Here is a 26,352-nt window from a genome sequence, read left to right on the forward strand (position 1 = left end):
ATTGAGAAACTGGCCTTAGCTGTAATCCTCGGTCGCGCTCACTTCGGTCGAAATTGCGCGCGTTTGAGACGACAGAGATTCTACCTCTGGCCACCCTGAGTTCATCAATCCTCGCTTCTAAAACGCACTCTCGGCAAGCTGGGCAGCAATTCTTCTGAGAGTGTGAAGAGACAGTTCTGCGTTGGAGTTGTACTGGAACCTAACAAACAGAGGGTTGTTGGACCATATAGGGAGAACTGACGTCAAAATAACATGGAGCTGAAGACAATGAGCCCAGCACTACCATGTAGAACCCCAATGGTTGTTCCGGGACCCGAGGCCAGCGGGCATGCTGGGTTGGACGCTCGGCCTTATCCTATCGAGTATGGTCTGATTACAGGACATTTGCATGAAGTGAAAGGGGAAAGAAAAAAAGAAAAAAGAAAGAAGACCAGGCTCGTTGGCAGCAATGTAGTCTGGTCAAGCGCGTTCTTTTTCGTCACTAATTATATCCGGCGGATCAACCTAGTGTATCATAATAGTGAATTCTACAACATATCCTACACCGAGCCGTAGGCAGACAAGTGCTCAACATTTCTATATGGTATGAGATCCTGTCTTGGCATTATATGATTGGTCTCGAACTCCAGCGCGCGCATATCACTACACCTTGGTTTCTACGCTATGAATTCGTTACTGCGCCGCAGGGCGTGTTATAATGCTCAGGGCTGATTCGCCATCATTAATTGCAATTTGACTGCCCAATTTCAGGTCGTGAACCATAATCACGAAACATTTGCTCCATTATAGCCCGACCCTCACAACTTCTTCTCTGTCCTCCAATTCACACATGTCTCTGATGATCTCATTCGTGAAGTGACTTTTACATATTGAAATGGCGTCATCTTTTGGGCAGCTGCGAGGCACTGAGATGGCATACCTCGATAACGGCCTTCATCCCGTACCTCACTCAGACGCAATCGTCAACGAGCCGGCGTCACTGGATTATATGGCGTATCATAGCGCGCAAAGTAGGGATTATACACAGCTCAAGAACGACACCCCAACAGCAGAGGCACCAGAAAGCAAGAAAAGAATCTGTGGTGTGAACAAACAGGTCTTTATTTTGTGGTGTGTGATTGGATTCATGGTCTCTCTTCTGGTTATTGTCGGCGGCGTGTTTGGAGCTATGCTGGCACGACAAGAGTCAAGGATACGAACGATGGAAAAATCGCGAGGGACGGGGTAAGAGATACCTTGTGCGATTTCTATTGCCATGTCACAATTAAATCGCCATTTTGATTAACATTCACCCCTCCAGGACCGAATCCGCTCCAGCGGCAGCGACTACATGGCAAGTTATCCCGGATTGGCAGTATATCGGATGCTACCGCGATAATTCTAAACGACTTTTTCGAGACAACACTACAGGCTTCACTGATACTCAGACGAATGAAGAGTGTAAGAACTTTTGCCAGAAAGATTTCAGATATTTTGGGACAGAGGCCGGCGGCGAATGCTATTGCTCTAGCACTTCTCCGGACAATGACTTTTTTTCGCCGCCATGGAACTGCAACGAGCAGTGCAAGGGTAGCAGGGTGGGCGAAAAATGCGGAGGGTCTTGGTACTTGAGCGTGTGGAAAAAAGTATAGTAATGAAGGATGTGGTGGTAACATGTGCCTAACCAATTGGGATGAACGCTAATTATTATGTAACGGTGTCGTGATTATCTTTGTCGCTTTATCGGACAAGCTGTCAGGAGTCTAATCTTAAGTCGCGTATCTAGGTATTACAACTTTTCAAATCTAGTACGGCCTGAAAAACAGGAGCAGGACTATTTCTATGTAAAAGACGCATGCGAATGGTCTCAAGAGACCGAAGTCTTTCCGAAATACCACCATAATAACAATTGACAGAAGGAAGAGCGAACGAAATGTTCATACTGCGGCCCGGTCTGAAATTCAGAGAACTTCAGAAAGATACTGGCGTGTCTTATGGACTGACCGTGACGTAGCCACTTTCTTTTGACTATCTTATATCGTCGACCTAGGAGACCGAGATCCGACCTGACGAGGAGACGCGGCTGGAGGTATTTGATAGTCTGCGCGCTTGCTCCCGTTTTTAGTAAAATAATACAACGATGCGGAAGCCTGATCAATCTTGGGGTTAGGCACGGCGATTGAGCAATCGACTATCTTAGCCAGTATGTTGTTGCCTTACGCTTGCCGAGGCACGTAGGTCGGCAATTGCGGCACATGTTGAGTTAAAGTCACTGGTATTGTACGTAATACATAGACCCTCTTTCTTTAGTAGAATTGCATAGTCTATAATAGTACAACTCCTTTTATGGAATAACCTTGTTCTAGAATCGCAAGGCCCTAATTACTCCTATTTTCATTAACAAACATGATTTAGTCAAGTTTGTAGTGTGATCGTCACACTATATGATTGTCTTATAGATCTAGGTTGTACTCTTCTGTTATAATCTATATGACCTTCTTCACCTAGCTAACAAGTTTCAGCACTCTGCTGATAGTGAACGGCGATACTTTAAACTGGTATTTGTTACGGTACTAGGCTAGTACATTTATAACTGACTATGGCGACAACTACGAGTATCCTTAGATAAAGGATCAAGAAGAGAATATCTATTAAGCTCTGCTTCGTTGATCATCTGATCAGGCTTAACCGACCCATCATCAATACGGAAAAGATGCCGTGCGAGGTAACAACAACAACCAACAGCCAAGGATAAGGCCCCGGCATCAATACCCCGGGCAAAAACAGTCTCAAGCCCACTTGTATTTCCTAGCAGCGAGGTTCAAATACAAGATCAAACGAACGAAATACATAATGAACCAGGACCCTTCTGTGTGTACACTCGCGCCAACCCCACCTATTTTGATGAAACTGTACCACTGCAGGCCCCACTGCCCTCGCAGCTCGAACTCCAACGTTGGCAAACATCTCGAAAGTAACAGCAGGGGTGATTTCTATCCACCAACTTCGCTAATAGTTGGTTATTGCAAATATAAAAGAATGAAATGTAATTCATCACACCGACTATCCTGCTTCTCGTCATCAGTTCTTCTGAAATACCTTATTGTATTCCTCTATTCTTATATTTGACATCAATATGGCCAGCATCGCACCTGGAAGAGTCTTTACTCCTGGTCTGGACTTCACTGCTCAGTCCTACAGCGACCTTGGCAAGAAGGCTGAAAAGGACGTCACTCGGGCGCACGAAATCATAAACGAGAAACTTCCAGTTCTATCACAGCTCAATGCCTTGATTTCCTTGAGTTTTGGGGACCGCCCTCCTGTTTTCCTTGATGCTCGTGGATCTGAAGCTAAGCTAGCCGACTCGTCAACTGATGAGCCTGACACTAAGCTTACCATCAAGCCTGAGTACATCTCACAATTCTATGAAGGCAAATTGGAACCGCGTTATGGCCTTTTCAAAGATGCCTTCTTCCACGAGGCCTCAATGCCCAAAGGCAACATTCCTATTGCAATCAAATTCGCCGACCTACTCACTCCCAACCCTCCGGTCCCGCCCAAGAAGGTCACGCCCGGCGCTTTTCCTCGTCTTCCTAGCCCCACAGAAGACATCGAGCAGGTTAAGCGTGACATAAAAGAGTTCGGCTATGGCCTAGTCAAGAATGCTCTCAATCCTGAGCAAGTTGCCATAATGAAGAAAGCCACGCAAGAGCAGGCGGCTGGTGAGCGTCAGGCCGGTGTCTCTGCTGCCGACGGTGGACCTAATGCTCCAAATCAACGCATTTGGACCTTGGTCAACAAAGGAGAGGAGTTCTTGGATCTCCTGAATCACCCTCTGATTGACGAAATCGTTCCCTGGTTCCTGGGATAGCACGCCCTCATTCACAGCTACACCGCAAACATCGCCCGCCCTGGCAACGTCCCCATGCAGCTGCATACCGACCAAGTTGCTATCCAGCCCCCAATTCGAGACATTGCTTTTGGTTTGAACATCATGTGGTTCCTGGAGGACATTACTGAGAAGAACGGAGGCACTCGTGTATTTCCCGCCTCTCATCTCGGACGGGTCGCCCCTGATGATCTTTTCACCATCGATGGCACTGTCGCTGCCGAAGGTCCAGCTGGAACAGCCCTCGTTTTCGACAGCCGTCTGTGGCATGCCACTGGCCCCAACCGTGAGGAGAGTGGCGAGCGTCCTGTTATCCTGATTTTCTTCATGCGATCTTTCATTCGCCAGCAGGAGAACAACTTTCTATCCTTGCGCAAGGATTTTGAGGGCAAGCTGTCTGACAGAGTCAAGAGACTTCTTGGCTTTTATACCACGGGAGCTCTTGGGGGCATTGAAGGTGAGGTCCGCGAAGGCATTTTTGTGACGAGGAAGGACGACTGTGTTGATACTCTCCGTGCCGCGCATGAGGGTTAGACTGATGTTAGCTTCAATTTATCTCAAAATTGCACATAAAATTATCGTACAAAGGCTATAAACTAGGGTCTATCATCTTGGTTGTTTTCTTAGAGTATAATTGGCGATGCATGTGCTCATGCCGATTCTAGAGACTAAGCGCCTTGTTCAAAGTTGAAGCATTGCACATTTAATTGATACCTCTATCATGTGCTCCAATATATTATCACTCAATTTCTAGGATGTTAGGTATTGCCACTCATCCAGCCAACTAACTTGATATTGTCCATGGTTGAGACCGGTGAACCTTCTAGACGGGCGATGGTAAATTTCAAGAGGAATATGGGACAAACTCTTCAAGATTGTGTCATTCTCTTAACAAAGTTCATCATCATTCATCCTCGTAGCCCCACCTCCAACAACAAACAAAATCTCACCAGATGGTAATCTCGCCTGTGGCGCTGTCGAATCCTTCAGTGAACGAGTTCCATTCCAAGGATCGGTTAAACAGAGCTGGCTCCTAAGCTGCAGAACAAACTCACCGCGTCACCTATTGCCAACCATTTTAGTGGATCTTTGTTGTCTTGTTGGTGCAGAATTGTTTGCTGACCCTTGCTGATTGTTGGTACAAAGTTACACTCTTCCTCCGAGGACCCAGTGCGTTATGGATCAGACGCAACCCTGGCAATCGGCCCAGAATTCGACTGCTTCCAACAGCGTGAGTGATTGTTGAGATTAAACGTGATTGGATATGGGAAGCTGATTCCGAAATGTTATGGCTTAGGTTCAGAGACTTCGGTCCAGCATCTAGCTATGGAGATGCTCCCCGTTCTAAGAGCGACAACATCATTTCATAAACCCAGGAACCTGGCCGCTGAGATCACCAAGCAAACAATTCTCTGACTCCACTGCAATGCCATTTTTTTCCTGTTTCGATACGTCAATATTCCCTTTATGGTGATACTGTCCTCGGCGTCCACAACAGCACGGCGACAGCAGTATAGACTGAGAAGGTTGGGGTTTTACCAATTGTTGAACCTATGAATGCTAAGAGCACTCCCATATAGCCGAACTAGCATCGAGCTGCGTCCGTGAATACGCTAGACGCCATGAAAGTTACGATGCCGAGCTCTATATCAAGGAAACAGCTTCCCAAGAAGAAGAAAATATCAATCTACGTAAAACATCATGAATTTGGGTCATCTCATCAGGGGATTATTGTGTAATTGCTTAGCACGGGGGATTGCAGGTACTAAGTCACCAAGTAGTATGGCACCCATGCGCATGTAGACACAGCTTTTCTTTGCCAAGGACCGCATCTGAGGATCCCATTTCCAGTTTGTGTACATATGTCAGAGCCCAAATATTTTCTCGCCCAGAAAGACTTCGAAGTGAATACGATGCCTCTTCTTCTTTGAAGGATTGCACCAGAATCCCACGTTTGACCATCAGCAGGTAACCTTGTAACCGCTGCATTTTTACCCCCAGTTCCATTCCAAGCAACTGCCATCGAGTCTGAAGAAATGGCTACAAAACCTTTCGATGAGATGAAGGTAAACTGGATCACCCAGCCAGATATGCTTGGGAAAGCTACAGTAGGTGTGACTCTCTGTCTTGGTGTGCTTTCTACACTCCTTGTCATTGTGCGTGTCTGGACACGCCAACACACACGTGCCATCGGTGTTGATGATTATTTAATGGTGGCCGGCTTAGTAAGTGCTACGTCTTCTCGGGCTTTCGCGATGCTTGAGTCTATGAGTTAACCTAACACGACATTTTAGGCCATCTTTATAGCATGCTGCATATCTACTTCATTTGCTGTCTACGCTGGGATGGGCACTATAGACTCCCGATTACAGGAGTGGAATAAAGTCGCAGGCACCAAGGTGAGCAACGCTTAAGCAATGAACCCCTATTCTGGCAGCGGGACTCACTCAAACGCCAGGGATTTGTGCTTTTCCAAGTAACTTACTCGTGGAGTTTGCCTTTCGTCAAATCTAGCATTTGTTTCACCGTTTTTCGAATAACGACCCACAAGATATACCGCTTCATCCTCTGGGGCGTTATGATTGCTTCCACTCTCAGCACCACGGTGGGTTTCATCGCGGTTGTTGCATCTTGTCGACCTATCAGTTACACATGGGACAAGTCTATCCGCGGAAAGTGCGCGCCTGCGGAGATAATTACTTGCATTAGCTACGTCGTATCTGTACTGGTAATCGTCACTGACTGGACATGCGCTATCGTGCCCACTGTTGTCATATGGAGGTTGCAAATGAAATCGCGCGTCAAGGCCTCTGCTTGTGCCATTCTTGCACTTGGCGCGATGTGAGTCCTGATAAGTGCTGACAGAATAAACTTTGACTTACAGTAACATAGTGCAAGCGCTGCAACCATAATCCGCCTTCCATACCTCCAATATTATTCCAAGCCAGAGGATTACCTTTGTAAGAAACCGAAATATCGATACGGCGTTCTGACGTGTGTGCGGCTAACAGTAGATGCGGTCGCAGATAACATGGCCAAGATTGTAATCTGGTCAATTTTCGAATGTGGGATTGGCATCATCGCAGGCTCACTGCCCTCACTCCGGCGACTCCTCAGGTCCTGGATCGACAAGTCCTCTTATGGCTCACATAGCAATGACATATCAAATTACCTAAACACTGGTTCTGCTTGTCCCGGTACCAACGACATGCAATTGGATAGTCTCGGCAGAAGGGGGAACACGTTTTCAAACTGTCAAACCGGTCACCGCGACACGTGGGACCAGCTTGACGACGACAACAGCCAAAGGAACATAATCATCAAAACTCAGGAGGTATCTGTTGAAATTAGCAAGTGCCCGGAACAGAACAGCAGTAGAAAGGGTCTTTCGTTTTCTTAAAGAGACTCAGCGTGCCGTGTCTTGTACAACATTTGAAGAGATAAATTGTAAATCAAACATAAGCTATTCAACAGTTAGCCGTGATGAGACAATAAGTGAGCCATAAATAGAGTTAAATACTTGAATTTTTATAAAATGAGACAATTTTTGGTCTTTCATAAGTTAGCATAACTCCTAGGAACTCGGTTCTGCGGATCTTATTTCTGGATAATAGGACGACGAGTGTTTGGATAAGCAGTTTACTTCTTACCTTTTACCTCTCTTGATTCTCACTGCATGTGGAGGAGATTCAAGAGCACTGGCAACAGTGCCCACATAAGGGGGTTGCACCTGTTATAAGGGATAAGATCATGTCGCTACTCATCAGAAAGCCAAAAAAAGTAAGTGATTGAAATGAAGTAGCATGGTCCGAAAGTCTTGTTGCCATAGTTTTGGGTATGCTTTTCGGAGTTATCTTTGTGAAAATGTTACACCATTCAATATTTGAGGTTTAAACTTGAGACCCGGTCATATTTTTTCGCTTCAGACCACAACCTTGCGCAAGTGAGCACTTTAAACCTGTCCTACATTCCTCTTGGTCGTGTTTGGCGATTTAGCAAACAACCGACTTTCATAGGGAATCAGTTACGAAAGTCTTGTGTATCGTGCTCAGTAATGCTTCATGAGCAGATTGGAAGATGCCATGAGAGTTCTTAGTCTCGTCATTGCTTTCAGCAGAGGTTCAAGTGGCAAGATGTACAACCGATCTTCTGCGACAATCCTATCGACAGCATCGTCGAAGATGACGGTCATCTACAGAGGGACACAAATCCACTGTTCGAGTGACAGGCAAAAACTCATCAACGCAAAGGTGGCAACAGGGCGCTGGAATGCGTCGTCTGTATTGCGCATGGTATTGCACAAAGATAAGAAATAAAAATATCATGTTGGTGTTCATGTATGGCCTTTCTCAGGTGGTGTCGACCAGTTTCCTTTCACGCCATCTGGGCAAAGGGTAGAATTTGTATTAGCGGGTGATTCTTCATAAATGTTTATCGAATATGTTTTGGTTAGCGATAAAGTTCAAAATGTTATAACGTTCTCCTACCTGGAGCACACTGAAGATTCAACGGAAGATTGAAAAGTTGAAACTGCCTCGAGGGCGCGAAAAGGATATGGGAGAGAACTTTTTTTATCCAGTATCCATGTCCAAGTATCCCAACCTAGGTGTGCACAATTATCAAAAGACTTCATTAAATACGACAAGATGAAGATATACAGATCGTGATGCCAATAATCAGAATCGGCGTTAAAAGTCTCATACTACAACTACTCGGCCATCGAGGCTCTCCATGCCAGGCTTTCAGTATACCTAGAGGCAGTTCTCATTCCCCACCACTCAGCTTAAAAAAAAGAATCACCACTCCCCCAATCCTTCCGCACCAATAATAAACAGGATGAAAAAAAGTAAAACAAAGTTTAAAAGTCATACATCTACATGTACCCAATAATACATTTCGCGAGCCATGCAGCAGTGCCATTACGCCGCTCTTTTCGTGGGGAACATTCGTCTTCTCCTCATCATCAATCCTCTGCGTCTTGGAAACAAGCAAATGTCGTCGCTCTTTTTAAAGACCAACACCCTTTGTCTTCCCACCGGCTGTTAAAAAGAAGTTTTTAAAAAAAGGGGTTTGCCGTTCCGAATTTGAGCGCTCGCGAACCATCATTATTAATTCTATTATACCTCTTCCTCAGCGGCAACGGCCTCGTAGCCACCCGCTCTTCTCCTTCCTCTGCTCATGTTCATCAAGCTTGGGCTTTCGTACATGGCGGTGTAGTTGATGGGCTCGCCGCCCAGCATGGCTGAGCCGTTCTCACGAGGGCCAAAAGTCGGTGCGGGGTCACACCAGAAGTCGCGGCAGTTCGCCATACAGCCGTTGGAGTAGGGGTTCTTCTTCCTGCGCTTGTTCTGGGTGGCGGCACCGCGGCCGCGGATAGTCTCGATGAAGGGGTCCACACCCAGAAGGCGTGCCATGTTTTGCAGCATGCCAGCCTTGTGCTTGTGACCGTGTCCGTGGCCGGGAGCATCCGGAGTAGCAAGAGAGGGATGGTTCGGGTCGAGGGGCGTGCCGGTGGAGGTAAACGCGGAGGTAACGGAACCATCCTGGACGCCAAACATGTTCTCGTAGGTGGTCATGGCGCGAGACACTTGGACGAACTGAACAAACAGGAGCATGCCAACCCAGGTAAGCTGCAGGGACGCCCAGATAGTAAGGATCGCGGTATAACCGTCGGCGTTGACCACCTTGCAAAGGGCGGGGCTAAGGAAGTTGCAGGACTCGGAGGCTTTAGCCGAGACATCGATCAAGTCTGTAGAAGGTTAGTTGCCGAAGGCATGTATGGGACTCGGGATACGTACAGTAGTAGGCCAGGAAGTCGAAAGAGATGATACCTAGCGTCAGGTTGATGAGATACAGGAAGAAGTGTCGGTGGTTGTTGACGCCAATGCAGTTGTAGACCCAAGGGCAGTGGCTATCAAAGTCAGTTGGTGTGTTTCGTCTGAAGACGCGAAGAATTAACTTACTGGTCGTGCTTCGCAACACACTTCTGGCATCGCTTGCAGTGCTTGCTACGGAGAGGAGTCCGGATCATGCAGGTAACACAAAAGTTGGTCTCATCAAACTTCCACAGCTTGAGAAGCTCATCAATGACGGCCTTTTGCTCAGCGATGCCGTTCAATTTGGGAACGTATCCAGGGTCGTAGCGCATGGAAGCGATGTAGAAGTAGGCAGTGAGTCCGAAGAAAACGCCGAAAATCAGGTTAAGCCACCAATGGGGCTCGGTAGCTGCAGAGCCAGTAGTACCGGGGAGGATGGTGGTCAACCAGCGAAGACCGACAAGGAAGACAGAGGCGGCAAAGATACCGGCCAACCAAGGCTAAAATTGTCAGCATGCGACTTTAACCAAAGTCCAGATAGATACTCACCGTCTTGTGGAAGTGCTTCATGTCGGGTGGCGCAAATTCAATCACCTGCTTAGCACACCACTGGATGCCATAGCCAACCACCAGCGCGAAGAAGAGTCCTGCAAAGATGGGCATGGTTCCCAGTATCGTAATCATGGACCAAACCAAGACAAACGGCCAGAGAAACAAGAACTTGGTAACGAACCCCCTCTTGTCCTGGCGCAGGAAGCGCGCACCAGGGAAATGCGGCTCAACCGGCTGGCCATCCTCATCGTATCCGCACTCCTTCAAAGCCCGATGCCAGGGACCCGTGGTGTTAAGTTCCTTCGCCGTGACAGCAGGGGTCTTGCCTGTCTCCGTCTTCGCGAACCTGTCGGCGCCGTACTCGATGAGCTTCATTATACACGCCGGAGAGCCCTTGACTAGCGCCCAGTGCAGAGCCGTAAATCCTTGCTCGTCGGTGGCGTGGACGCTGGCGCCCCAGCGGAGGAAGAGGTCGACGCATTGCGGGAAGCCCTTGTAGGCAGACCACATCAGGGCTGTGTGTCCGTAGCTGTCGAGCACATCGACTGGAATGCCTTGGTGGAGCAAGAGGACGAGCAGGAGGGTGTTTCCGTTGAAGGTCGAGATGTGGAGGGTGTTGTAGCCCTGAGCATCGGTGATGAGGGGATCGGCACCGTGTTGGAGGAGAAGGTTGACAGTGTAGTAATGGCATCTCTGGGCAGCCCATTGGAGAGGTGTCGCTACTGATTCACCACCCTTCCTGTTGATCTCGGCACCGTTGTCGATGAGGAACTTGCACATGGCGTACTGGTTGTTGATCGCTGCCCACTAAGAGCTGTTAGCGCCATGTGATCCGGTCAAAGGTAGTTTAAAGGTTAGAGGGGGACTGGAAGGCTGCATGACCACGTACATGCAGGGGCGTGATACCCTCGTCGTCAGAATATGTCGCATCGTATTCGCCTGCCTCGAAAAGCTTCTCCATGGCAGGCACGTCCCCGACTCTGGCAATCTGCATGATGTCGTTCTCGGCGGTTGGCGCATCACCACCAATGTTTCCCATCTCGACCTCATTATTGACGGTTGGCGCGACAGCGCTGGTCTTGTTGGCAGGCTGATTGGGGGCTACAGAGGCAGTGCCAGCAGCAGCAGCGCCGCCCTGTGCGGTTGACTTGTCCATCGAAGTCTGGTTTGGCGAGCCAAGCTTTGCGATGTCTCGGGGGTGGAAACCAGAATGGACGAGGGGGGCGAAGAGGTCAAAGGAGATATGCGACGACAGGTATTGTCGGAAACGGAGGGTTTTTCGGCTCGATCCTAGCGTCGCATGACTTTAAAGGGACGTACGAAGGAAAAATGATATAAGGAGGGCCAGGGGAGGGTCCGAAGGAGGAAAAAAAAAAGAAGCGAGTCGAGGACGGAAAAAGGCACCAAGCCAAGTGGACAAAATTGCGTGTCGTCAGCTCCAGCGCTCGGCAGCGTTGAAGACCGGGGAATTGGAGGTGAGAAAGGGATCGCCGGGGACCCTCCCCCTAAACTGGACTAGCGAGGCTGAGCTGACAAAGGAGGGCCTATCGCTATCTGCCGCTGTAGCCGTGATTGGCCACTAAGCTCTCAACGCCCCAAAGCTTGGCATCGAGACCCTGGTTGGCCGGGACCCTCGGCCCCCCTCAGCCTCGTCACCAAAAACGTTCTGAAATGTGGCTGAAGACAGTTTGGGTCTAGCTATAAAAGGAATTTGGGCCCACTTTGGTCTAGGAGGGCGAGTCCATCTCCACTGACGGCATGGCAGCTGATTTCTTTCTGGAAATCTGTCAACGACAACGATCAGACATCGCCAAACCCACCTCTCGTTCGGCCGTTCGCGCAGGGTATCCCAAATTCGGGACGCAAACCCTTTTTTAACTTTACCCTTCGGACTCGATACACAAGAATCAAAATCGCCCAAGCGATTGCCGTCACGATGTCCGCCAACACGGGGTCCTTCGCCGAGTTCTTCGAGCACATCATGACGCCGTCTACCCCCGTCATTCTCATCGGTGCTGCCATCGTTCTCCTGTTCCCCATTCTCCTGCACTTCATCCTCGTCAAGTCGACCCCGTATACGACTCTCCCATCGGTTCTTCTCCTCGGCCCTTCGGGCGCCGGCAAGACTGCTCTGCTCACCCTCTTTGAGCGCGGCGACAGCCCCGCGATGACGCACACGAGCCAGCGTCCCCAAACCGTGGAGCTCACGGCCTCGCGTGACAGCAAGACCAAACACAGCTTCCGCAACCAGGAGGACACGAGCGGCACCCATACCAAGTTCCTCCTGGTTGACACTCCGGGCCACGGCAAGCTGCGCAATTACGCCATGGCCAAGCTCGCCGGCGGCTCCTCGGACAAGTCGAAGCTCAAGGCCATCGTTTTCATGGTCGACGCCGCCGCCATTAGTGAGAACGAAGTCCTTGCCCCGACCGCCAGCTACCTCTACGAAGTCCTCCTCGGCCTGCAAAAGCGCGCTGCGTCCAGCAAGTCGTCCAAGCCCCCCGCGCCCGTCCCCGTCCTCGTCGCCGCCAACAAGGTTGACCTCTTCACTGCGCTCCCCGGCGCACTCGTCAAGTCAAGTCTCGAGGCGGAGATCACCCGGATACGGTCGTCGCGCAGCAAGGGCCTGTTGGATTCTGGCGTTGGCATCGACGATGTTGGCTCCGAGGAGAACGACGATTGGTTGGGCGCATACGGCACCGAGAAGTTCACCTTTGACCAGCTGCGCGAGTTTGACGTCGAGGTCGACGTCGCCGCTGGGAACGTCTCTGGAAGCGGTCCTGGTGCGGATAAGTGGTGGGCATGGATTGCCGAGCGGATATAAATCAGCATTGGTCACAATTGAGCATGTTAATAATTAAAAAGCACATGATTCCATACGAAACAACCAAAAAACGAGATCCCCCTTTCTTGACGCTCAAAGTTTTTTGGTCATTTTTGTGAAGTTTCTTCTATCCATGTCGAGACAGGCTTGCCCTGTTCCGCTATGTAGATGTTGAGTCTACCCCATCCCAGACTTTCCAAGTAAAAAATAATGCTGCCTGCCAACCGGGGGTCGAGTTGATGGGACCCAAGATGTTTTGCCCCCCACACACACACTATCACCCTGCGATGCTCGCTTCCAAACGCCAAACCCAACCAACCAACCAACCAATCCTCCTCGTATATTTTATATTTCCTCGTTTTGTATCAAACCGCATTCATCAACACGAAAAGAAAAAGAGAGAAGAGGAAGAAGAAGAAGAAGAAGAAAAAAGTTGAATGTTTACGCCTTCTTGTTCACAACCCAGGTGAGCAGGTCGACCTTGGTCACGACGGCAACGGGCTTGGAAAGACCCTTGCCGCCCTCGGTCTTCTCCGTGACGACGGCAGCGCTGTTCCACTCGAGGAACTTGCTGAGCGTGGACAGGGGCGTGTCGAGGGTGATCTCGACAAACTTCCTCTTCTTGCCCTTCTCCTGGGACTCGCCGTTGGCGATCTGTCTGGGGTCCGTGACGACCTCGTCCAGGCGGCCAAAGTCGAACATGACGTCGCTGACGGGGCAGCTGGCGGTGGCGCGGCCGGAAGAGATGTAGCTGAGCAGGTTACCGAGGGTGACCAGGCCGACGAGCTTGTTGCCGCTGGAGGAGAGGACGGGGAGCTGGTCGAAGCCCTTGTCGCGCATGATCTCGGAGGCCTCGGAGCAGGGGCTCGAGGCGGAGACGGACATGACGGGCTTGAGGCGCAGAGCGCGGATGGTGGAGCCCTCGTACGGGTCGCTGGTCTGGGGCTTGTCCTCGGCGGTGCGGGTGTCGATCCCGTTGACCTCGGGGAGGAGGTCGTTGGCAGCCAGCCAGTCGTCGTCGGCAAACTTGGAGAGGTAGCTGCGGATGCTGTCGGGAAGGACGACGACAACGGTGTCGCCCTTGCCGAGGTTGAGGTCCTTGACGGCGCGAACCATGGCGGCCATGGCGGAACCGGAGCTACCTCCGACCAACAGGCCCTCCTCGGCAATCAGCCTCCTCGCGAGCTGGAAGGACTCGCGGTCCTCGGTCTTGTACCACTTGTCGACGATCTGGCGGTCCAACACGTCGGGGATGAAGTCATAGCCGATACCCTCGACCTTGTAAGACTCGTTCTCGTGCTCCTTGTTCAGAGCCTCGGGGAGAGCGAGGATGCTGCCGTGGGGGTCGGCGGCGATGACCTTGATGTCCTTGTTGTGCTTCCTCAGGCCGCGGGCGATACCGGTGATGGTACCTCCAGTGCCGGCGCCGGCGACGACGGCGGTGATCTTGCCGTTGGTCTGGGTCCAGATCTCCTCGGCGGTGCCGAGCTCGTGGGCGAGCGGGTTGTCGACGTTGCCGTACTGGTCGAGGATGTGGGCGTTGGGGATCTCCTTCTCGAGGCGGCGGGCGACACCAATGTGCGACTCGGGGCTGTCCCAAGCGGCCTGGGTAGGGGTACGGATGATGGTGGCTCCGAGGGCCTTGAGAACGGAGACCTTCTCGGCGGACATCTTCTCGGGGAGGGTGATGATGGTCTTGTAGCCCTTGATGGCGCCGACAAGGGCCAGGCCGATACCACTGAGCAAGTACGTTAGTAAGGATCGCGGGGAAGGGAAGAAGAGTAGGAAGAGACGTACGTGTTTCCACTGGTGGGCTCGATGAGGGTGTCGCCAGGCTTGATGCGACCGCTCCTCTCGGCCTCCTCAATCATGCGGAGGGCGATTCTGTCCTTGACACTGCCGCCAGCGTTGAAGAGCTCAACCTTGGCGTAGACCTCGGCCTCGATACCCAAGCTCTGGGGGATTTTGTTCAGACGAACGAGGGGCGTGTTGCCAATCAGCTCGGTGGCCGACTGGGCGGTGACAGCCACCCTGGTGGCGTTGATGGACTTGACGTCGCCCATGATTGCGGATGACTCGGTGTCGTAGATCTGTAGGGAGAGGAAGAGGGGGTGTTGGAAGGAGAGAAAGAGAGAATGGGATAAAGAGAGAGAGAGGTAGAGAAGTAAGGGAAGACTAAGGTCCTGATTTTTTTTTTTTTTTTCTCAGCCCACGGGAAACACAAGAGGTGACGAAGGAAAAGAGAAACGCAATCCACTTGGTGGGATGGTGCGAGAATTGGAAAAATGACCCCGCCAACGCCGAAGATATCCGCCCACCGCGCCCGTGGCCCGACCGTGCCACCTGCCGTTACCAGCTTTTCAGTGCGCCGCCAGCCGCTGCAGCAGAAGCGAGACAGGGTCCGGGTCAGGCCTGTAGTGCTGCATGGCAGGTAAGGTAACAGCTTGACAGGCGGTAAAACCGCCCCCACACCGCCGCCACCCGCTGGCAAAACTGGCGAAGCTGGTGTGCAATTTTTTTTTTTGCCCTTTCGTTGCCCCTCCAAAAGGGAGCATAGGGCGCTACGTCAGGTTCTCATTACCTCATCCCGAGCTACCTTGACGGTTTAACCCTCGGCGTTCCCCGAGTCGACTCGAGCATTTTAGACACGTGGGCTTGACTCTGTTTTTTATTATTGATTTTTGTGCAGTAGCAGTTGGCGACTGTACCTGTAACGTAACTCAATTGTCAATTCAGCTTACTTATGTCGATTGTTAACCATAATGAAAACTCAACCCCCATTTCCTACCAAATACTTTTGATGTCACATCAACACCTCCAGTTACCGATGAGTTAACATAAATATAATAAAGCACAAGATCCCCAAGTACCCGAATGGCATTCTCATGGCTCAACTTTAAATGGGTTGCCGCAAGACTTGGCTCCCCACCCTGAAATCTGCACCAGCTCTCCACTCAGCCAAGCTCAAGCAGGGTAAAGGCTCATGTGGATCTAAGCACTATTCATCAGTAAACTTCAAAAAAAACCACATCGCAGTTTCTATTTCCTATTTTCAACGTCGATAACATCGTCGTTATGATGCATATAAACTCACGCAAGATGTTGAAACGTTCATCCGTCACTCGGCCGAACGGTCAGCGTGGCGCAGGACACTAATCCCAAATCTCACCATCATGATGCCTCGTCCGTCCGATTTGAGCCGTGACGACCCTTCAAATAATATACAAATAGACTGTAGTTCGCGATTTTTGAAATTATGAAGTCAAAGCTCTGATCATATCAGACTCTCCTGTTTTCTTTCTATACTGCACCATAACAAGTGCTCAAAATAACGTCCAAAAACATAACGGTGAAATGGCTCAAAATGCCCATTCAATCACCAAGAAGAACATCGTCATCCTTGGCGGTTCATATGGCGGTGTTTCGACAGCTCACTATCTTTTGAAACATGCTATCCCGCAGTTACCCGTTGAAGCTGGTTATAAGATCGTCCTGGTCAGCGCTTCATCTCAAGTCATGTGTCGGCCGGCATGTCCCCGGGCTCTGATATCAGATGACATGTTCCCCCAGGAGAAGTTATTTGTCGACATTGCAACAGCATTCGAGAAATACCCCAGCAGCAGTTTTCACTTCATTTGCGGAACGGCAACCGCACTCGATCACGTCCGCAGAAATGTCACGATTACCCTCGCCCAAGACAAAGGCAACGAAACCCTAGACTTTGATGCCTTGGTCATAGCTACAGGAGCATCGACAGCGTCTCCCCTTCTTGGATTGAACCACGATTTCGATAGTTTAAGACAGAGCTGGCACGAGTTTCGACAAGCTCTTTCGCAAGCCAAGAGCATCGTTATTGCGGGTGGCGGTCCAGCCGCAGTTGAAACAGCTGGGGAACTAGGTGAATACCTCAACGGTCGAAAGGGCCTAGAGAAGCCGAAAGTGGCCATTACCCTAGTCGCAGGTGGTTCCAAGATTCTCCCCGCGCTTCGCCCGGCAATTGCTCAGACCGCAGAGGCTTACCTCGGGCAAGTCGGCGTCACCATCATCAAAAACACCCGCGTGCAAGATACGAACCCTCCTGGAGCTGGTGTTGTCAATGTCGCTCTGAATGCGACATTGACGCTCTCTGATGGACGGACACTCACCACAGACCTTTACATACCGGCAACTGGTACACGTCCCAATACAAGCTTCGTTGATGACTCCCTTTTAACGCCCGATGGCCGCGTCGAGACGAATACATCAACCTTGCGCGTTGACAAGGCTGGACCGCGAATCTACGCCATCGGCGACGCTTCGTCATATGCTCGACCAGCTGTCCACAACATTCTGGCCGCAGTTCCCATCTTATGTGCCAACATCAAACGCGACTTGCTATTAACTTTAGATAACCAGAAATCATCAGCAAGCAATGACCGGCTGTTCAAAGAAGACACACGCGAAACGCAAATGGTGCCAATTGGAAAGAGTAAAGGTGTCGGAGCAGCAATGGGATATCGGCTGCCCAGCTTCTTGGTATGGTTAATCAAGGGCCGGGATTATTGGTTGTGGACCACCGGGAAGCTGTGGAGTGGAGATCAGTGGGCTAAGGAGTCGTAACTCTTTTTTGCTGCCCTTTACTTTTCTTCTTTTTTTTCTTTTTTTACCCCAGGCCAGGCTGGTCATCCTTGGTGTATTCGTCTCCTATGTGGTTTCTTCTACTAGCTTCTTTATACCTGTAATTTCCCCACATGGCCTAGACTGTCTTCTTTTCTAGACGTCATGCACCTATTCCTCCCGTAGTATGCGCAAACACTGAAGAAGTGCGTCGGTCCCCTTAAAAAGGTGTTGAAGGATGACTCGAGTAGCGTACCCCCAGACTCAGCCATCCTTGCAGCCCTCTTCATTTACAGTGTCGGTACCTGGCTCTCAAGAATTTACTCCTTTTTTTTCTCCCTGATTATTGGACGCAATGGGGATTGACCCTTTGTAAAAAAAATTAAACGTTTAGAAGAAGCGGCAGAGGCGTCTGGGGGCATGTTATACGCTTCACTACCAATAAGTCCCCCTGAATACGATTGGCCGTCGGGTTCGTTCTCCCGCGTAAAGGTTGTCCGCGTATTGTTGGCTTGAATTGCGCAGCAGGGATCGCCGAGCCACTAACTCCCTAACTCCAAGCCTCAACAAGCCTCGTAGCCAATTTCTGCTTTCGTCAGCGACCCGAGACACACCTCTTTTACGTAGTAAAGTTTTCCATATCAACATCACGCGGCCCCGGCCTCTCGCATCCAAACACAAACCCGCTCCCGCTCCCGCCGACTTCGACTTCACACTCTTAAAAAAAAAAAAACTGCACCACCCCCCGTCGTCATTTAAACCAGGGCCACGACGATTGAAGAAAAAACCCGACGACAATACTCAACAAACACCATGGCTGATCCCCCAGCCAACGGAACCCCCGGAAGCGACGGCATCGTCGGCCGAGTCCGCGGGGCATCAATCTCGCTGCTCAATGCGAATCCCCAGCTTGGTATGTGGCAGGCCGCCGGTACCGCCATCGCACAGGCCCCTAATCTCACCGAGCTTCGCGATCCCGCCTCGGGCGGCGACAACATCTCATTCAATGCCCAGGGCCACTCAGCGCGTTTCGCCGTGCAGGAGCGCGATGGCGAACTGGCGCTGGCGAAGACTTCGACTAGGACCGGAGATGCCGCTTCGTCGCCGCGTGATCAACCTGCATTTCGCAGCGTCTTCAACGACAAACAGGAGGAAGGCCAAGATACGCATGCTGAGGCCGATGAGTCCCGCGTGTTGATGGGAGATGTGCACGCTGCCAACGGCGACAGCGCACCGAATCCCCGACAACAGTTCCAGAGACGACAAAGTTTGCATGAGAAGCACATGGGCAAGGAAAAGGCGCCTTGGAAGACGACCGTCGCTCACGGCCTCAAGGCGTTCTGGAAATTCTTCCTCACGCCCTCGGGATTCGTCATTACCATTTACTGCTTAAACATTGTCGTAAGTCTGTTTTCAGTCTCATTCTCGGTGCAATTTTGCTAACTCACCTCACAGGCATGGGGCGTAAGTCTTGCTCATCTCATTTCACCTTCTCATCTCACTCCCCATCTCACTTCACCTCCCCCACAAATCTCACCACTGACCACCCTCTCAGGCGATGCTTTTCTTTCTGCTCATCAATGCCGCCCCGGCGATGAACTACCCCTCCGCCGACGACGTCAACTCACCGCGCAAGAAATGGCTCGAAATCTGCAGTCAGATCCTCAACGCCCTCTTCTGCGTCACCGGCTTCGGTCTCGCCCCCTGGCGCTTCCGCGACTTGTACCTGTACATCCGCGCCGTCAACTTCAAGGACCGCGAAGCGATGCGCAAGCTCGCAGCCCAGAACAAGGGCTGGTTCCGCCCGCCCGCCTGGACTTTCGAGGGCGACGCCAAGGGCCGCACGCCCACTTTTACCGACCAGACGGCCCCGCCCACGGCGCTGTGGAAGCTGGGATTTACCATCTGGATGATGGTGCTCAACACGCTGTTGCAGGCTGTTCTGTGTTACTTCATGTGGGGATATAACCGAATTGACCGTCCTGTGAGTACAGCCTCGTATTTTCCTCAAAAGTGTGTGAACTGACTTCTGGCCTTAGTCCTGGGCTACCGGTACTTTCATCGGCTTGGGATGTGGTGTCGCTATGCTCGCGGGTCTCATGTCGTGGTGGGAAGGCCGCAAGGTGAAGAAGATTGAGGGCCCTGAAGTTAAGATTGTTCAAGAGGTTTGATTCAATCCGTGTCAGAGAACTAAAATTCGGCTCACTCGGGCGATGTAAGTGTCGAGACTTGGGCTTGGGAGGGAATTCGGGTAAATTAGGAGTATGGCGTTGGGGGTACTGCAAGGACTTGACGTCCTCTTCCTAGACTACTGGCCTCCAGAGCCTACCATCAAACAGCGTTAACATCAGTTTCAGCATAGAACATAATAATGACGGAAAGCAGTTCGCTGCCGTGTTGTATGATTGGTTTTTGGTAAAGAAGAAGCGCGTTCTTCAAGCCGCAAGTTATGACAGAAGTCTCTCAAGTGTGGGTAACGTCACAGTGACGGACTTTTTCAAAACGCCGATACCACCACAGTATTGCTCAACACAGTCTACAAAAAGCCACTTCAAGTATTCAACCTGAAGTGCCATCAATAAAAAGTGAGACTCTTTATCATCTATCATTTAATTGCAATGAAATACTTAAGTCGGCATGAGGCATCAGGGACACTAGGACCCTGAAAACCCTGAAAACCCTGAAAACCAATCCGGAGGATCGCCAACCTTACCGTCACTAGCGCAAAAGTGGACCGTGCCGCCGTTGCCACCAAACGTCACAGCTTTACTCCCATTACGAGGTACCTACTTTACCAAACTCAATTTCTTAAACTCTCACGTCCCAAACTCCAGCAACTCCAATTCACCTCACACTACTATCCCACGGAATAACTCCACAATGTCTCTCTCTCAAATATCGCTGGCAGCAGCCTATCTAGCCTCAACAGTCGGGACCTACAAGGCCCTGACGCCCCCTAATCCCATACCCCAAGACAAAGCCGGCAGCGCCTCAAAGGACCCTCAAATCCGAGACTCAATCCACCTGCTAAACTTCACCAACAACCACATAAACAAGGTCGTCATCTTGCCCCTGGCCTTGCTCTCCCTGCACGCCGCAGCCCTCGCGTACACATACCCCAGCATCCCTCCCTCCATAGCCGGTTACAGCCCCGAGAACGGCCTAAACGTGTCCCTCATCACCTGGTCCGCGTCGACTGCCGTCCCGCTGGCGCTGCTCTTCTTCGTCGGCGTCCCCCTCCGTCTGGTCCCCTACCGGTCCCTCGGCAAGAACTTCACCTTCGCCCTGACGAAGCCCGACGGGTTGAAGACGACGGGGATATACAGCTACGTGCAGCATCCGAGTTACACCGGCGTCATGGTCCTCGTGTTTTGCAACCTGGCGTTGTATGCGAGGATGGACGGCGTGCTCAGCTGCTGGGCGCCGCCCGCACTGTACCAGACTTTGGAGAGCGTCGAGTGGGCTTCGCTTGCGCTTGGCGGCTGCATGTTTTTTGCCGGCGTCTGGACGAGGGTTACTGAGGAGGAGAAGATGTTGAGGGGTGAGTTTGGGCAGAAGTGGGAACGGTGGCATGCTGAAACGGCGAGGTTTGTTCCGGGTATTTTTTGAGTGGTTTGAGATTTCTGAAGATTGTATTGCGAGAGATATGATCATGGTTTGCTGTTTTGTCTAGTTTTATTAAATCTGCACGCATTTCCCAGAGTCTTGGCTCTATGGTTTGTTTTAGCAATACACTTAAAAGACGTACTTTGTTGAACGTCAAAAGTTCTCTTGCTTGTGATTACAATTTACGTGCCCTGAATGTTATTCTGAAATCCCAGGCTCACTCAGCTTGAGATATGTCTGGGCTCTCATGAGAATCAAATGTCAACGTCGCGAATCAAAGGTAGTAAGAAAAAGTCCCAATTCGTTATATTTAATGTTGTCGTTAAAATCGTGTACGTCTCGACTAGAGGTGAAGTAGACAAATGAGCGACATGCGCTTTACCTATCCGGTTCGTCCCATATCAGCAGTCATAATCATGAATCTTAAAATATCACCCCCTGTGATCCCCATCTTATACTCTCACGCGATCAAATGATCTCCTCCTATTCCTTACAAGCCCAAAAAAAAACACTATCCTCAAGCACACCCACAGGGTTAGGGTCAACCATAACGCAAGTGTGCACCCGCATTGCATCGGACTTCACATGCCTGTAAGTTCCGTATCACAAAATACTGCATCTGCACCGCCGCTCAGCTGCCTGTTGACATTTTTGGAGCCTTATGGAACGCTCCAAGCACCCAAGCCGTGATATCAAAAGCTGTCGCTTGCCGTCAAAGCAATTACAACATCTTTTTACTCGGAAACCTGAACAAGCCCCTAGTCTTGAGCGAGCTTCTTGCCTGAGTCCAGTGTTAGCAGTCATTCGGTGTCACGGCAGAATACTAACCAGAATCTGTCCCGAATATCTTATCCATGAATCCGTAGGTTCCGTAGTTGACCGTCATGTCCAGATGGTGCTCTTCGTGCGCCTCATCGCCCCAAGCGAGCTTGATCTGCTCTCCCACGGCAGAGGTAAACGAAAACGCCAGCGTGGTGAGAATGTTCATCTCCAAGATTTTGGCCACTCCGACCACCGGAAAGCCGTACAGGAAAACAAAGTCTGTGACTGACATGTAGCTGATGGTCAACACATGGTGATTTTCCGGGTGCTTAATCTCGTGGTGCTTCGCGTGGATTATTTCGTACAGTCCGGGAATATGCCAAAGACGGTGAATGACATAGAATATCGCATCACGGAGCAGGAGACCAATCAACAGGTGACTCAGGAACTCCGTCCACGACGGCAGGCTATATGGCGAGACAAAAGTCCGGGACAGCACTGACTCGCCTCCCCTGTACATCACGAAGGCGACGTGGATCAAGGTCGCCACGACATGGTTCCTGAAGCTTTGGGTGATCAACTTCCGGGATGTCGCGCTGATGTACGGGGCTCGCACGCGCTCCACAATCAGCCCGAAAACAATGTAAACCAGCTGCACTGAGACGCTCCCCAGAATCTCAATGTAGCCGGCGGGATACTTTGCTATCAAGCTGTCCATTGTAGGCTGTTTGTGATTCGATCGCGAGGGCAGTTGAACGGGGCGAGAGGGATGGGAACTGGCGGTGAGTATCAAGACATTATTTTCACAGGGAACAACCTTGAAATTTTGTTGGGTCTCTTCCCCTGGTTCCTTTTTATATATTCCGGTTGAGGTGGGTTGGGTGGTTGGCTACTTCATATCATGAATTTGGCATGCGAGCTGCTAACCCTAATCTCTTCGGGCTCCCTGTCCACGACACTGCAGGAACTGGGGTTGTGAGGGGCAGTTGGAGGGGTATCAAGCAAGGATTCCGCTTAGCTTTACCCTAATGTGACTAAAACCGGAGGTACGAAGCAAGTAGCTAGATCCTTCTTGGACCGTACAATCGGACCACGCACTCATTGAAGAATGGTGAATGCTGTTGGCTTGAAATGAGGTGCGCAAGCCGGCGTCGGCTATCAGACCAAAGCCATTGAGAGGAGACACGTGTTAAAGGGGGCACGCAGGGGGTAATTAAAATGGCGTTTTAATATCAAGCACATGAACCAACAGAGCGTAGCATGCATGCATGGCTGTTAATTCGGCTGCCGCGGGATAGATCAATTCGGGCAAACACGCCACGAACAAGGCCTGTGAAGGCCGACGTGATATCATAGATGAGAAAAACAATTGAAAACAATGTGTGAATAGACCTGGTCAGCCAATTAGGCTATTGAAAATAGCAGCAGGTATGCTTACCTTGACGGACGCCACGGATGTCACACCACCCCATTCTCACAGACTGTGAATAGAGAAGCGGCGACTTCGGCCATTGTCTCAACTAGAAACGTACTCACCATTCTAAGATACGATGATAGTCTCTACTTGTACATATGAAATCCTTGTTCGTCCAGTTGGCGTTCTCCATCGCCTTCATCGACGTCGTTGACTACTTGGCACCGGAGTTATCCCCGGCAGCTGAATAAGCAGCACAGCCACAGTCAGCATGTGGAGAATCAGTGAGGCAATTCCAAGATTTCGTACAAGACACAATGATCAAATCCATTAATTTTTCGTCCGTACGCAGTCCTTCTAAACTAGAGATAGAGGTTGCATGTAGACATGAAGTTATCTTAAGGTCTCAGAAAAGTGGATTGATTGGACTAGCAGATGAGGCTCTTGTAGTTACGGAGACAAAAGTTCTTTCTGGGCCAGTCCTTTTGGATGTAAGTAGCCTAGTGTAGGAGAACCTCTGATCCATATTAGTGAGTGAGTGTATGATTGGTGGCTGAAATAGACTTAGCTCACCGGATGTGACGTTCAACCTGGCGCGTGAATCGCCACGCATGCAGGAGGGTCAATCATGATATTTCCGAGGCCGTACACCATACGGACGAGATCCACTACATCAGCCGAAAACTTAGAACCTTAATACTTGGTAGGTGGCCTTCCAGAATCCTACTCAAATGGTCCTGTAATCATTTTGGTCTTATTGAGTCGCTGGAAAGTATGCTTTTACCTCCGTGCCAAGCCCTCTCAGCAGTCACAAGGGACTCCACTTCTTTTTCTTCTCCAGAAAAGGATTTACGCAGCTTTTCAAGGGGTCAAAAAGTGAGTGGTATCGCTTAAAGTCTGCATAGAATGTTTATACTGCTAAGTGGTGAGGTATTGTCCGGATATGGTTAGTTTACTAGGGCATGGTAGGGAGGATTCCACATCGGCAGGTTTCCTTCTTATATATTACCTTGTGACTAAAAAGGAATAGAATCTGCATCAAGGCTGACCATGATTTTGTGCAGTGCTAGAGACCGAACGCACAAGTTTCGAGCGGAGTTCTAGATGCATTCAACCTTATCCCGCATTTAGATATCTAAGTCTACGCAATTCGCTCAATGATGCAAATAGTCCAATATCCCTAGTTTCGTGGCAGTGATTGGTTGCTACATGAGAAGAACTTGAAAATGGCGCTCGTTTACCACCCAAAAGATCGCGGCTGGTTGAATATTGTGCAAATGTGGAATCGACTGAATTTGGACAAGTGCGTGCTGGACTGGCAGATTCCCTATTTTCATCATATTGCCCTGTCCAATAATTGGGGCTAGTCCGAGGCCTTCATCTCCAATCAACTCATACAGTGCCATTGTTACGAATGGGAAATAGCTCTCGTTGACGGAAAATTCTCCTCATTTTCAACAATGTTTGCTTCCTTTACGGCTTGTCTAACCTCTTATTAAAAGAAGTTACCTCATCGATGCTTCAACTCAAGAGTATTAGCTTGATGGCTCTTCCGGGGTAGTCAAGCTCCGAGTAAATTTAAGAAAAATGGTTAACCAGTTGATAAAGAGACGTTTAGCTGAAGTAAACAGAACATTTCCATCGTCAATTGCAGTCTTTTGTACCCCCCTTGGTTCATTATCCCGAAAAGCTCAATGATTGACGCCAAAACTGACTCCTTTACTTTCGAAAAGTTCCTTGGCCTCTGCACCATCAGGCCCATCCATACAAGGGAATCTGACAACCTTCAACTGGGGCAAGTCTTGATCGCAGAACTCTCCCAGTTTCAGAACTGCAGGCAAAAGTGACCTAGCAACAATAGCACCGGGCTCGCATGACACAATTTCGGTCCTTTGAATAGAAGTCGGTAACAAGCTCACCAACGCTGTGGGCTCAAACCCATCTTCGGGCCCTTCTTGTTCCATTGAAAAACCGTCATGTCGAGTGATCCACTGTGTCTGCCCGTCATTAAACCGGGGTATAAGAAACCCTACATCAAGTAGTAACTCCTCAAGTTGTGCCAAACCTTGCAGCGAGCTCATCATATCACTCTGTGTAAGTCTTCCCCAACATACATGGTCCCTCATGGTTAACCGCAAAACCTTTAGTTGCGGGGATTTGCGCAAAAGCGCATCCTGCATCTGTCGCCCCGTAGCCGGTTCTTCGTCAGAAACGCACCCGTCTCCGATGTTGTAGCTGAGTCTCTCTAGCTGTGGACATCTATCCAGTAGCAAACTGAATGAGTACACTTCCAAGACACTGTCGATCAGGTCGATTTCTCTGATGTTTGTCATATGGAAGCCCTGGCCAACTCCATTCACTGACCATGCGGCAAGCGACATCAAATTTGGTGCCACAACCAAGATATCATTCATCTCTGCAAGCTCGAAGCCGTTTTCGGTATCACAGTGCGAGACACGAAGTGCTTTCAACCTTGGGAGTGAAGAGGGAGATGAGAATGGTAAGGGGCATTTGCCATCCCAATCGACTGGTATGCATAGTTCCTCGATATCTTTGCATGTACTGGCCAGCAAACCCAGCATTGGAGGCGTTGGCTCGTGATCAACGGTGTAGAATCTAGTATGCTCTGAATTTTGATCGTTTTTAGATCGTCCTGTGACTTTGGCAATTAATTCAAAGTCCTCGTCGGAGAGATATTTCCAGTCGCAGTAATCGAAATCTGTGGCAGTGACATGTATAGATTTGACATGTTTTGCAAGATCGGATCTCGACCCCAAAAGTGTCCTCGCGAAAAGAAATGGTCTGCTGAAATTGAAAAACAGGTGATATAATATTGGCGTGGCGATGTAGTTAAGTTGTTTGCTGGTTCTACAAAGACTTGCCAATGCATGATGTCTTTCGGGTTCCCGGGACC

General features: G+C 50.1%; 11 protein-coding genes across 11 annotated transcripts; 8 read left to right on the forward strand and 3 right to left on the reverse strand.

Moving 5' to 3' along the window:
* Positions 1–874: 874 nt before the first annotated feature.
* CTRU02_213219 (pyrrolo-quinoline quinone) lies at positions 875–1,631 on the forward strand (the record flags this gene model as incomplete). The annotated part of the gene is made up of 3 exons (XM_036730834.1): positions 875–1,019; positions 1,050–1,224; positions 1,271–1,631. The coding sequence occupies 3 exons, from the start codon at positions 875–877 to the stop codon at positions 1,629–1,631; spliced, it is 681 nt and encodes a 226-aa protein (XP_036577364.1).
* Positions 1,632–3,115: 1,484 nt separating this feature from the next.
* On the forward strand, positions 3,116–3,850 carry CTRU02_213220 (uncharacterized protein; the record flags this gene model as incomplete). Its single annotated transcript, XM_036730835.1, has 1 exon — positions 3,116–3,850. One exon carries the CDS (start codon positions 3,116–3,118, stop codon positions 3,848–3,850), a length of 735 nt encoding a protein of 244 aa, XP_036577365.1.
* Positions 3,851–3,904: 54 nt separating this feature from the next.
* CTRU02_213221 (uncharacterized protein) lies at positions 3,905–4,402 on the forward strand (the record flags this gene model as incomplete). The annotated part of the gene is made up of 1 exon (XM_036730836.1): positions 3,905–4,402. The coding sequence occupies one exon, from the start codon at positions 3,905–3,907 to the stop codon at positions 4,400–4,402; it is 498 nt and encodes a 165-aa protein (XP_036577366.1).
* Positions 4,403–5,904: 1,502 nt separating this feature from the next.
* On the forward strand, positions 5,905–7,268 carry CTRU02_213222 (cation-transporting atpase 4; the record flags this gene model as incomplete). The annotated part of the gene is made up of 5 exons (XM_036730837.1): positions 5,905–6,093; positions 6,163–6,267; positions 6,327–6,709; positions 6,761–6,828; positions 6,883–7,268. The coding sequence occupies 5 exons, from the start codon at positions 5,905–5,907 to the stop codon at positions 7,266–7,268; spliced, it is 1,131 nt and encodes a 376-aa protein (XP_036577367.1).
* A 1,717-nt stretch (positions 7,269–8,985) lies between these two features.
* Positions 8,986–11,392, reverse strand: CTRU02_213223 (uncharacterized protein; the record flags this gene model as incomplete). Its single annotated transcript, XM_036730838.1, has 5 exons — positions 8,986–9,617; positions 9,667–9,779; positions 9,832–10,184; positions 10,234–11,043; positions 11,126–11,392. The coding sequence occupies 5 exons, from the start codon at positions 11,390–11,392 to the stop codon at positions 8,986–8,988; spliced, it is 2,175 nt and encodes a 724-aa protein (XP_036577368.1).
* Positions 11,393–12,172: 780 nt separating this feature from the next.
* On the forward strand, positions 12,173–13,060 carry CTRU02_213224 (srp receptor beta subunit; the record flags this gene model as incomplete). The annotated part of the gene is made up of 1 exon (XM_036730839.1): positions 12,173–13,060. The coding sequence occupies one exon, from the start codon at positions 12,173–12,175 to the stop codon at positions 13,058–13,060; it is 888 nt and encodes a 295-aa protein (XP_036577369.1).
* A 441-nt stretch (positions 13,061–13,501) lies between these two features.
* Positions 13,502–15,123, reverse strand: CTRU02_213225 (cystathionine beta-synthase; the record flags this gene model as incomplete). Its single annotated transcript, XM_036730840.1, has 2 exons — positions 13,502–14,798; positions 14,858–15,123. The coding sequence occupies 2 exons, from the start codon at positions 15,121–15,123 to the stop codon at positions 13,502–13,504; spliced, it is 1,563 nt and encodes a 520-aa protein (XP_036577370.1).
* A 1,291-nt stretch (positions 15,124–16,414) lies between these two features.
* CTRU02_213226 (amid-like mitochondrial oxidoreductase) lies at positions 16,415–17,659 on the forward strand (the record flags this gene model as incomplete). The annotated part of the gene is made up of 1 exon (XM_036730841.1): positions 16,415–17,659. One exon carries the CDS (start codon positions 16,415–16,417, stop codon positions 17,657–17,659), a length of 1,245 nt encoding a protein of 414 aa, XP_036577371.1.
* An 810-nt stretch (positions 17,660–18,469) lies between these two features.
* On the forward strand, positions 18,470–19,827 carry CTRU02_213227 (uncharacterized protein; the record flags this gene model as incomplete). Its single annotated transcript, XM_070205997.1, has 4 exons — positions 18,470–19,057; positions 19,112–19,120; positions 19,212–19,640; positions 19,696–19,827. The coding sequence occupies 4 exons, from the start codon at positions 18,470–18,472 to the stop codon at positions 19,825–19,827; spliced, it is 1,158 nt and encodes a 385-aa protein (XP_070060390.1).
* Positions 19,828–20,536: 709 nt separating this feature from the next.
* CTRU02_213228 (prenyl cysteine carboxyl) lies at positions 20,537–21,265 on the forward strand (the record flags this gene model as incomplete). The annotated part of the gene is made up of 1 exon (XM_036730843.1): positions 20,537–21,265. The coding sequence occupies one exon, from the start codon at positions 20,537–20,539 to the stop codon at positions 21,263–21,265; it is 729 nt and encodes a 242-aa protein (XP_036577373.1).
* Positions 21,266–22,085: 820 nt separating this feature from the next.
* On the reverse strand, positions 22,086–22,742 carry CTRU02_213229 (fatty acid hydroxylase superfamily protein; the record flags this gene model as incomplete). Its single annotated transcript, XM_036730844.2, has 1 exon — positions 22,086–22,742. One exon carries the CDS (start codon positions 22,740–22,742, stop codon positions 22,086–22,088), a length of 657 nt encoding a protein of 218 aa, XP_036577374.2.
* Between the last annotated feature and the right edge of the window lie 3,610 nt (positions 22,743–26,352).

The sequence above is a fragment of the Colletotrichum truncatum genome (genome assembly GCF_014235925.2).
Source record: "Colletotrichum truncatum strain CMES1059 chromosome Unknown Contig_0009, whole genome shotgun sequence".
In the NCBI taxonomy this organism is placed as follows: Eukaryota; Fungi; Ascomycota; class Sordariomycetes; order Glomerellales; family Glomerellaceae; genus Colletotrichum; species Colletotrichum truncatum.